Genomic DNA, 10000 nt, shown 5'->3' with positions numbered 1-10000 from the left:
TTGATCGGGCAATTTACGGGCTTTATCGGGCAATTTACGGGCTTGATGGTGCGACTTACGGGCCTGATAGTGCGACTAACGGGCTTGATAGGGCAATTTACGGGCTTTTTGGTGCGAATTACGGGCTTTTTGGTGCGACTTATGGGCTTGATAGGGCAATTTACGGGCTTTTTGGTGCGACTTATGGGCTTGATAGGGTAATTTACGGGCTTGTTGGTGCGACTTATGGGCCTGATAGTGCGACTAACGGGCTTGATAGGGCAATTTACGGGCTTTTTGGTGCGACTTACGGGCCTGATAGTGCGACTTATGGGCCTGATAGTGCGACTAACGGGCTTTGATAGTGCGACCAACGGGCTTGATAGTGCGACCTATGGGCTTGATAGTGCGACTAACGGGCTTGATAGTGCGACTTATGGGCTTGATAGTGCGACTTACGGGCTTGCTTTTCCATGTTTTTCGCATCGAGCTTCGGTTCGTTTCGAATAATTTTGTCCATGTTTTTCGTTTGCTACGAGAGGTTCGGTTCGTTTTCAGTTATCCCTGTGTTCATGGTTTTCGTGTGCTTCCATAGGTTTGGTCCGTGTTTTTGAGTACTCTTGTCCATGAATTTTGTGTGCTTCTTGAGGTTTGGTCCGATTTTCAGTACTCTTGTCCATGCTTTCACATGCTCTGATAGGTTCACAGTCAGTTTTCAGTTATCCCTGTGTTCATGGTTTTCGTGTGCTTCTAGAGGTTTGGTCCGTGTTTTTGAGTACTCTTGTCCATGATTTTCGTTTGCTTCTAGAGGTTTGGTCCGATTTTCAGTACTCTTGTCCATGCTTTCACATGCTCTGATAGGTAGGTTCGTTCTCAGTTATCCCTGTGTTCATGGTTTTCGTGTGCTTCCATAGGTTTGGTCCGTGTTTTTGAGTACTCTTGTCCATGATTTTCGTGTGCTTCTAGAGGTTTGGTCCGATTTTCAGTACTCTTGTCCATGCTTTCACATGCTCTGATAGGTAGGTTCGTTCTCAGTTATCCCTGTGTTCATGGTTTTCGTGTGCTTCCATAGGTTTGGTCCGTGTTTTTGAGTACTCTTGTCCATGATTTTCGTGTGCTTCTAGAGGTTTGGTCCGATTTTCAGTACTCTTGTCCATGCTTTCACATGCTCTGATAGGTAGGTTCGTTTTCAGTTATCCCTGTGTTCATGGTTTTCGTGTGCTTCGATAGGTTTGGTCCGTGTTTTTGAGTACTCTTGTCCATGATTTTCGTGTGCTTCTAGAGGTTTGGTCCGATTTTCAGTACTCTTGTCCATGCTTTCACATGCTCTGATAGGTAGGTTCGTTTTCAGTTATCCCTGTGTTCATGGTTTTCGTGTGCTTCGATAGGTTTGGTCCGTGTTTTTGAGTACTCTTGTCCATGATTTTCGTGTGCTTCTAGAGGTTTGGTCCGATTTTCAGTACTCTTGTCCATGCTTTCACATGCTCTGATAGGTTCACAGTCAGTTTTCAGTTATCCCTGTGTTCATGGTTTTCGTGTGCTTCCATAGGTTTGGTCCGTGTTTTTGAGTACTCTTGTCCATGATTTTCGTGTGCTTCTAGAGGTTTGGTCCGATTTTCAGTACTCTTGTCCATGACTTTCGTTTGCTTCGATTCGTTCACTCCATTACTCTTGTCTGTGGTTTTCGTTTGCTTCGATTCGTTCACTCTATTACTCTTGTCTGTGGTTTTCGTTTGCTTCGATTCGTTCAGTCCATTACTCTTGTATGTGATTTTCGTTTGCTTCGATTTGTTCAGTCCATTACTCTTGTATGTGATTTTCGTTTGCTTCGAGTCGTTCAGTCCATTACCCTTGTCTATGATTTTCGTTTGCTTCGAGTCGTTCAGTCCAATACTTACCTTTGTCTATGATTTTCGCTCTAGCCCAGTCGCCCTGCGCTCTGGAAATCACATTCCAACTCTATCACCGATAGTGCTCACACCTTGGAAACCACATTTCACCCGGGGAACCTTAGGGTGGATTTTGAGCCTTTCGGGATTGCGAAACCATCATTTAACACTCTAAACTTAATTTCCGCAATCCCAGACGCACTTTCCATATGGTCTCCAAAAATGCGTGTGAGCTGACCTGGTCCCTTATAATAGGCAATGAACACGATTTTGGAAAAATATTTTTATCAAAATTTTTTGACTCACCGGGTAAAATCGAATTTACTTGGGAAAAATGTTCTAGCAGGGGCCCTCCCATACAAATTTTTTTCTTCTCAAAAATGATTTTCGTTTCACTTTTCATACTCAGGGGAGTCTAAAATTGATGTTTTGAGTCACCGTGAAAAAAAAATTTTTTTGACCCGAGCTTGTGTCGGCGACCCAAAATCGACGCACTTGGGAAAAATGTTCTAGCAGGGGCCCTCCCATACAAATTTTTTTCTTCTCAAAAATGATTTTCGTTTCACTTTTCATACTCAGGGGAGTCTAAAATTGATGTTTTGAGTCACCGTGAAAAAAAAATTTTTTTGACCCGAGCTTGTGTCGGCGACCCAAAATCGACGCACTTGGGAAAAATGTTCTAGCAGGGGCCCTCCCATACAAATTTTTTTCTTCTCAAAAATGATTTTCGTTTCACTTTTCATACTCAGGGGAGTCTAAAATTGATGTTTTGAGTCACCGTGAAAAAAAAATTTTTTTGACCCGAGCTTGTGTCGGCGACCCAAAATCGACGCACTTGGGAAAAATGTTCTAGCAGGGGCCCTCCCATACAAATTTTTTTCTTCTCAAAAATGATTTTCGTTTCACTTTTCATACTCAGGGGAGTCTAAAATTGATGTTTTGAGTCACCGTGAAAAAAAAATTTTTTTGACCCGAGCTTGTGTCGGCGACCCAAAATCGACGCACTTGGGAAATATGTTCTAGCAGGGGCCCTCCCATACAAAAATTTTTTCTTCTCAAAAATGATTTTCGTTTCACTTTTCATACTCAGGGGAGTCTAAAATTGATGTTTTGAGTCACCGAGAAAAAAAAAATTTTTTTGACCCGAGCTTGTGTCGGCGACCCAAAATCGACGCACTTGGGAAAAATGTTCTAGCAGGGGCCCTCCCATACAAAAATTTTTTCTTCTCAAAAATGATTTTCGTTTCACTTTTCATACTCAGGGGAGTCTAAAATTGATGTTTTGAGTCACCGTGAAAAAAAAATTTTTTTTGACTCACCGGGTAAAATGGTCGCACTTGGGAAAAATGTTCTACCAGGGGCCCTCCCATACAAAAAATTTTTATTTCTCAAATCGATCCGTGGTTTCACTTTTCATACTCTAGGGCCCATTTGCTTCAACTTTGGAAAAAATTTTCGATGATGAAAAATTTTCGCCTTCGACGTCCATCGACCACTCGACCCGAACTTGGTACTTTTGTATGGAGGTACCCGAGTGGTGACTTTTTCATACAAAAATTTTTATTTCTCAAATCGATCCGTGGTTTCACTTTTCATACTCTAGGGCCCAATTGCTTCAACTTTGGAAAAAATTTTCGATGATGAAAAATTTTCACCTTCGACGTCCATCGACCACTCGACCCGAACTTGGTACTTTTGTATGGAGGTACCCAAGTGGTGACTTTTTCATACAAAAATTTTTTTGCGAATACGTGTTCGTTCGCGATCATTAAGGCCATGAACCGCAAGTCCGCTGCGATAGAAATAGTGCATTGTAGTTACTCGACGAGAAAAAAAATCGGGACTTAGAAAAATTTTTGAAAGTCAAATCGTATTGACTTCCAACAACACCTGATAATAAACACACATTGCCTGTTGCACCACAGTTCGCATTTGACTTAACAAATCGCCTGTTGGTACGCACATCACCATCGACTTTACCAATCGCGTTTCGCACCGCTAATCCCACTTGGCGTGGAGCCACGCACATAATGTTGCGAGGAGAGTATTAATCGGGACTTAGCGTTTTAAGCTCGCGAACACTCCACTATGGGAGTGCACGCAAGCACCAACTGTACACACACAACACAACAATCACTCTCGCGAACACTCCATTCCCAAAGTGAACGCGAGCACCAGCAAGCATGGGTCGCCTGAGAGGATCGATGCGAACGCATCTCTACAACTCGCAGCTCCCAGCCTGTAGTCCCGTCGTTTGCGGGCGGTCGAAGGTGTCGAAACTAGTTGTATCCACGGTCGACGGAAACACAGCCACCAGGGTTCCCTGTGGTAAGGTACTTCCACGTGCAGCGTGCTCCCGCCCGTTGCGGCTCAGTCTAGTGCTATAGCGGGGATGAGACGTCAGTGTGCGCGGGGCAGCACCGACGGATCTCGGAGGGTTGTTAAGCCCGCTAGCTTCCGATCACCTAATGGGTTTGAGAAGCGCTATCAGCTCGGATTGGATACGACCTTAGAGGCGTTCAGGCATAATCCAGCGGACGTAGCGTCATACCAAAGTCCGGTCGAACTAGTATTGAGCCAGTGGTCCGTACCTGTGGTTCCTCTCGTACTGCACAGGAATTCCGTTAAGATAGCGGCAAACAGCACACACCAGTAGGGTAAAACTAACCTGTCTCACGACGGTCTAAACCCAGCTCACGTTCCCTTGAAAGGGTGAACAATCCTACGCTTGGTGAATTTTGCTTCACAATGATAGGAAGAGCCGACATCGAAGGATCAAAAAGCCACGTCGCTATGAACGCTTGGCGGCCACAAGCCAGTTATCCCTGTGGAGCAGTCGAGCTGTTCGGACGTGGTGTATTTTGCTCCTGAGCGAGTTAAAAATTGTGGCGTTAAATTACCTCGGAAAGTCTCGAATTTGTTCATAATCAGTCTATAAGAGGGTGTTTAGAGTGACTTTAGTGAAAACCGGACGAAAATCGGTGCATTAGTGGGCCAAAAAAGTGAAAAACATTGCCCCATACATTTTGTATGGGGAACAATTTTGGCCATAAAACCGTGCTAAATTGGTGAAAATCAACGCGGTTTGCGTTTAAAACGCATAAATAGACGCCAGTGAAGTGTTTTCAACCTATAAACAGTGTTTGCCGGCGAATTTTAGCGAAAAATACGGAGTGGCAAATTTGTGCATACATTTGGAACAACAACAACAACAATAGTGCGTGCGTGTTGTGAGTTTGCGCAAAAATCCGGTCCAATCGGGCCGGATGAGGTGGCAAACGATAGATTCTGTGTCCCCGATCGCCCAATAGCCGAAAACCGGAAGAAAATCGGTGCAGAATTGGGAAAAAACAGTGACGGCAAAAACGCGCATGGTGCTACCGCTGCGGCACGTGTTCTGGAAGTGACAGTTGTATATACAAAAACGTTAATAACTTCGCGAGTTTTGGTCCGATTTGGCTGCGGTTTGCACTGTTGTGCTAGTTTTAGTGCATTTAATACGATCCGTGCATAAAAATAGTGAAAATCGCGAAAATAATTTTTGACATTTTTGTGACAACCAGGGACGACCCAACAGACAAAAATTGATAGGCGAGCAGTCCCCAACAGACAATTTTTCAAATTGACGGTTTCTGCTCGAAAACTGCTCGAAACCAAAAAAGACGCAGAAAATTCTGGGAAGCTGTGGGGGGTCATCGGCAGCTCGAATCTGCTCGATTCGGACAGTTTTTATCGAGCTCGAAACTGCTCGAATTCCCGATTTTTGCGGGAAATTGCCGGGAAAAATCTGGGAACGACTGCAAAAATTCGGAAAGGCGTTTGCAAGCAGGGAAACACCCCCCCTGACCACTAAGACCTGCTTGGGTCTCTAAAATGGCGACAACTCGTACATCGCGTCCTCGGTCGGAATCGACAGAGGAAAGGCCGGGGCGATCCCTTTCGGCGGTAGAGCCGAAGGTCATTCTCACCAGAGCCTCGGCGTTGGCCTCAAAGTTGGTGAACCCGGACATGGTCGAACTGCGAAAGGTGCTCGGGGAAATGTCCCTCGCCAATGAGCAGCTTCGGGCCATGGTGAAGGAGCTGCAGCAAGAGCTGGTGATGCTGCGACAGCGTACCGTGGCCAACGAAGATATGGCCCGGGAGGAGCGGAAGCTGGCCCGCGAAGAATTTAAGCTGGCGCAAGAGAAATTCCACCAGGAGCTGCAGTGGAATAAGGACCAGGCCCGCCAGTGGTATGAAGAGACGCAGCGTCTCAGAGGCGAGCTGGCAAAGGAGACTGCGTGCCACCAGGAGTTGCTGGCACAGATGCTTGGTTGCGGCGGTAACCAAGCTCTGCAACCGCAGCAGCAGGCGCAGCCAGCTGTTGCGCAGCAGCAGCCTCAGAGGCAGCAGAAACAGCAACAGCAACGGCCTCCGTCGAAGCAGGTGACATCGCAGAGCTCCCTGCAGCAACCGCAACAGCAGCAACAACAACAGCAGCAGCAGCGGATGACGTATGCTAACGTGGCGGCCGAGACATCCGGCACGCAGGCTTCCCAGGGCGGTTCTTGGACGGTGGTGGGGCCTCGTAAAGCACCGCAGAAGTCGCAGCAGCAACAACAACAGCAGCAGCTGGCCAAGCCGCGACCACAATCTGCGGCGGCGAAGCATTCGGCGAAGAAGAAGCTGGACGCCATCGAGGTTGCCCCAGGCGAGGGTCAGTCTTGGACCGACGCGTATCAGCTGATACGCAGCGCTCCGTCGTTGGCCGAAGACCAGGCCAAGCTTGGAGTGGGACGACGAACGACGCGGGACCGGCTGGTCATGAACTTGGAGGACGGCGCCAATGCTGAAGCAATCCTGCAACGAGTGCAGGAGGTCTTTGCACAGTCTGCAGCTCCGGCCACCATCCGCCTGGTGACAGAAACGGTGGAGGTCCGCCTTGATGAGGTGGACCCTTTAGCGGTGGCATTGGATGTGGCGAAGGCGGTGACGACCACCAGTTCGGAGTCGGTGAGCGAATCCGCTGTGCACCTAGTGAAGGCGTGGAACGGTACGCAGACGGCGTACGTTCGGATGACACTCAAGGCGGCGGAGTTGATGCACCAACAGCGAGTACGAGTGCTGCACACCTCATGCTTGGCGACGAAACTGACACCACCGACGCGGGGCCAGTTACGGTGCTTCAAATGCCTGGAGCACGGACACCTGCGGCACCAGTGCAAGGGCGGGACGGATCGATCGACGCACTGCATCCGCTGCGGCCAACCGGGCCACCTGGCCCGAGCCTGCACAGCGGAGGTGTGTTGTGCGGTCTGCAAGGGCCCTCACCGAGTAGGACACCCGTCCTGCACCCGGAAGGTCTGAAGGTCTTGCAGATAAACCTCGGGCGCAGCCGTGCAGCGCAGGACATCATGCTGCAGACGGCTAGGGAGATCGGAGCGCAGGTGGTGATAGCGTGTGAGCTGTACAAACCACCTAGAGACAGCGTGCGGTGGGCGGTCGACGAGGCTCAGAGCGTAGCGGTAGTGGCGACTGGCGGCTACCCCATCCAACGACTGGGGAGTTCATCGGTGCCTGGGCTGGTAGTTGCCACCATAGCCGGGATAACGTTTGCCAGCTGCTATGTGTCCCCCAACATCGGACAAGCGGATCTCGGCGACTACCTGGAAGCGGTTGAGCTCACGCTCACGGGACAGGATCCCATGGTTCTGGCTGGGGACTTTAACGCCTGGAACCAGGAGTGGGGCAGTTCAAGAACCACGGCGAAGGGTGAGGACTTGCTGAGTGTTGTTGAGCACCTCGGACTTCGGACGCTCAACCGAGGGAACACACCCACTTTCAAGGGCAACGGTGTTGCACGGGAAAGCGTCATCGATGTGAGCTTCTCGAGTCCCTGCGTAGCGGAGCCAGGCAGTTGGAGTGTGAGTAGCAGATACTCCGGTAGCGACCACAGCTACGTGCTGTTCAGCGCTAAACTGCCTTCGACCAGCGGCCGACAAGAACATCAGCATCGGCCACACTGCAACGGGCACGGCGGTACAGCAGGCATGACGCGGCACGCGGGAACACGCTACAAAACAAGCCAATTCAATCAGGCTTGTTTTAAGCTGGCGCTTGGGATCGGCCGTTTCGACGATGTAAGCACACCTGAGGGCCTGATCAGGGGGCTCACAGAAGCGTGCGACGCAACGATGGAGAGGATCCACAAGACCAATTTCCGGCAGGCTCCGACGTTATACTGGTGGAACCCGGAAATCGCGAGGGCGCGAGATGCGTGCGAAGCTGCTGAGGCCAGGCTACGCACAGCAACGCAGACCGACGACCGTATCGCCGCTTCAGCCCGCTTGCTGGACGACCGTAGGGCTTTGGAGCGGGAGATCCAGCGCAGCAAAGAGCGCTGCATGCAGGAGCTCATTGACGGAGTCGAGGACGATGTGTTTGGGTTGGGATACAGAGTGGTCATGGCCAAGCTGCGCAGTCGAGCGCCGCCAGAACTGGACCGTTCTGTGCTGGAGCCGATCATCGACGCCCTCTTCCCGGCCCACCCATCGTTCGAGTGGCCGCCGATTGCGACGGAAAGCGACGAGGACGAAGAGCCCATCCGACCAGTCACCCGTGAGGAGATCCTTTGCATCGCTGAGGGGATGGCCACCTCAAAGGCGCCGGGCCTCGATGGAATTCCCAACGCGGCAGTGAAGACCGCGATGAGGGAGCACCCGGAAGCGTTCGTGCGGGCCTACAATGAGGTCCTGCAGAGCGGCGAGATTCCGGCATCGTGGAAAGTGGCACGCCTGGCGCTCATCCCGAAACCAGGCAAACCACCGGGCGAACCGTCGTCAAGTCGTCCACTGCTGATGCTGGGAGCGGCACCTAAGGGGTTCGAGAGACTGGTTTTGAACCGCCTCAATGAACATCTCGAGGATGAGAGCGCACCTCGCCTATCACAGGACCAATACGGCTTCCGCCGTGGACGCTCTACGGTCCAAGCTATAGAGAGGGTCATCGAGAAGGGACAGTACGCCAGGACGTTCCATCGCACCAACGGCCGGGATCCTCGATGTCTGATGGTGGCAGCGTTAGACGTCAGGAATGCCTTCAACACGGCCAGTTGGAAGGCGATCGCGATGGCCCTCCAAGAGAAGCGCGTCCCAGCAGCGCTCCAGAGAATTTTGCGCAGCTATTTCTCTGAGCGGGAGATGATCTTCGAAACAAGCGAGGGGCCAGTGCGACGAAAACTATCGGCGGGTGTTCCACAGGGGTCGATCCTCGGTCCGACCCTCTGGAATACAATGTACGACGGCGTACTGCGGCTGACACTGCCGGACGGTGTGGAAACGGTCGGGTTTGCGGATGACTTGGTGGTCCTAGCTGCCGGGACAACACCACAGGAGGCAGCTACCTTGGCGGAAGAGGCCATTTCTTTGATCAGCTCGTGGATGGAGGCTCATCACCTTGAGCTTGCGCCGGCCAAGACCGAGCTGGTCATGATCTCCACGATGCGAAGGGCAAACTCCCGTCACCCGGTCAACATCAACGGAGTGGAGCGAATGCCGAAAGAGACCATCAAATACCTGGGGGTCATCCTACAGGACCACATGTCGTGGGGGCCGCATGTGGATTACGCCACGGCAAAGGCGAAACGTGTGGCACAGGCGGTCACACGGCTAATGGCGAACCACAGCGGGCCTAAGTGCGGAAAGCGACGGCTCCTCTCGGCTGTGGTGGATGCGACGCTCCGGTATGCTGCACCGATCTGGCACGAGGCGTTAGACGTGCGAGGGAATCGCCGTAAGCTCATCAGGGTGCAGAACCTGTACGTGAGACCCGTTGCCCGCACCTTTATATCGGTGCGCTACGAGGTGGCTACGGTCCTGGCGGGCGTGATTCCCATCTGCCTCCAGGTGAAGGAAGATGCCAGATGCTACCGGAAGCAGCAGGAAACGGGCACGAGCCTCAAGGAGCTGCATGTGCTGGAGAGGCAGGCCACTCTAGCTGAGTGGCAAGCGATGTGGGACGAGCTGGAGCCAACCAGCAGATACACGCGGTGGGCACACAGGGTCATACCGGACATAGGACTGTGGAAGGCCAGACGTCATGGCGATATGACATTCTACCTTGCACAGGTGCTGTCCGGGCATGGCTTTTTTCAC

At 51.3% G+C, this 10000-nt stretch overlaps 1 protein-coding gene across 1 annotated transcript in view; it reads left to right on the top strand.

Annotated features, from left to right (window-relative positions):
• The first annotated feature begins 5876 nt into the window (after positions 1 to 5876).
• LOC128308155 (antigen LPMC-61-like) overlaps positions 5877 to 10000 on the top strand; it is a 41967-nt gene continuing 37843 nt past the window's right edge. Inside the window, exons 1-2 of the mRNA XM_053045463.1 lie at positions 5877 to 6218; positions 6294 to 6521. Coding sequence (XP_052901423.1) covers positions 5877 to 6218; positions 6294 to 6521 — 570 coding nt within the window. The remainder of the gene's footprint in view (positions 6219 to 6293; positions 6522 to 10000) is intronic.

The sequence above is a fragment of the Anopheles moucheti genome (assembly GCF_943734755.1).
Source record: "Anopheles moucheti chromosome X unlocalized genomic scaffold, idAnoMoucSN_F20_07 X_unloc_27, whole genome shotgun sequence".
In the NCBI taxonomy this organism is placed as follows: domain Eukaryota; kingdom Metazoa; phylum Arthropoda; class Insecta; order Diptera; family Culicidae; genus Anopheles; species Anopheles moucheti.
The sequence above is the reverse complement of the archived record's forward strand: the minus strand, read 5'-3'. Positions and strand labels throughout refer to the sequence as shown.